This window comes from Myotis davidii, unplaced genomic scaffold, assembly GCF_000327345.1.
Source record: "Myotis davidii unplaced genomic scaffold, ASM32734v1 scaffold3727, whole genome shotgun sequence".
Lineage (NCBI taxonomy): Eukaryota > Metazoa > Chordata > Mammalia > Chiroptera > Vespertilionidae > Myotis > Myotis davidii.
Window position 1 is genome coordinate 28,042 of NW_006297657.1, and position 1,555 is coordinate 29,596.

Genomic DNA, 1,555 nt, shown 5'->3' on the forward strand with positions numbered 1-1,555 from the left:
TGTAAATTGAGAAAGAAGATCTATCACTTCCACTATGCCTATCAAATTCACGTTTGCCACGAGAGTCGAATCCATCTCTTCGGCCCATTCCGCGTCCACGTCCTCCTCGACCTCTTCCAAGACCACCACGGCCTCGGATAGGCCGGTCAATAATCGGTCTATCAACTGAAAATTCTCCTCCTTCACCCTTTTCTTCAAGTGGCTTTTCAAATCGTCTTTCCCGAGGTGGTCGCCGTTCTGGTCTCCTATCAATTATTTTCCCTTCACCCTGAAGTTGTTGATCAGGTCTTCTTCCAACACGCCTTATTCCTTCTTTCTTAAGCGCCACGGGCGGCTGCGTCTCTTCTTTCTTGTCAGCCACGCCGGCGTTGGACGGCAGCGGGTTCTTGCGTTCTTTCTGGGACTCTTTACGCAGCTGTTTGCCTGCCGCATTGGAGTTGTTCTGGGCTGCGGCCTGAGCTGCGCTCTTAGCCCCAGGGCCCCCAACACCGCCCCCGCCGGCTTCTTTTTTCTTGTTCTCTGCTGCCTTCAACACCTCGAAAGGGTCCGATTCGTCGTCAAATAACTGGTCGAATCGGTTGGTGACCACGCAGCCGAAGCCTTCCTGTAAATGCCCAGGCATGATGGTGGCTCGGCGGCGCGTTCCTCCACGGATTGCAGCGGGCCGCGCCGAGCCAGGAGCGCCTGCTTCAGCTCTTCCCCCAAAACATTCATTTTTAGAGGTATAGAATTTTAGATCTGGAAAAGATATCTGGTTTAAGTTTCTGATTTCATAAATAAAAAATTGACTTGTCCAAGGTCACACATACTGTTATCATCTCTCCCAAGATAACAAAAACAGATTTTAGTATTTTGGGAGACATTAGCATTTTGGGAGATACATACTTTTAAACAAAAAGTACAAAGTATTAGTTCAGGAATAGCTGTAATTTCATTGGCTTCAGTTTTGATTTGGACAGTTTAATGCATGTGTTTTCTTGAGCAACTATAAACTAAACACTAAGTGTTCTTGAGTCTTTTAGCCAGACCTAACAGTAAGTGCATTTGTGGCAATTGCAAACATCAAAGTATATAGCTACAGAACTCATTTTCTAATAGTGCAAAAATCATGATATAATTTAAAAAAATATATGTCCAGTGGAAAACATGGTATACAAGCCATCTGAGTTCATTGTGGGAGGTGTACATTACTGAAATGTGAATTTATAGCTGAATAGTTAAGAAGTCCCAGGAAAATCAATTCGATATATTTATACATCCCCTCTGAAATCTTCTGCTCTTCATCAGTCCTTATAATGAATTTGAGCACAGTATAATATGGCGGGTATCTCGGCTCCATTTGTTCTATTTGTGGCTCCATTTGTGGTAAAAATGAGTGTAATTTTTACACAAGAGATTATTGAGACTCAAAGCTGAAATAAGAATTTATTCCCCAATGCAACAGAATTTTAGAGCAGAAATATACAATAAAGATAATTTTACCTCTATTTTTTAAAAGAATTAAGTGGTATTAGATTTTACTATGTGATCAGAGATCACTAATTAGGAGACACAT

At 42.1% G+C, this 1,555-nt stretch overlaps 1 protein-coding gene across 1 annotated transcript; it reads right to left on the reverse strand.

Annotated features, from left to right (window-relative positions):
• Positions 1-4: 4 nt before the first annotated feature.
• Positions 5-704, reverse strand: LOC102759413 (plasminogen activator inhibitor 1 RNA-binding protein; the record flags this gene model as incomplete). The annotated part of the gene is made up of 1 exon (XM_006773304.2): positions 5-704. A coding segment is annotated over exon 1 (618 nt), but the record flags the coding sequence as incomplete, so codon positions are not given.
• Positions 705-1,555: the final 851 nt, after the last annotated feature.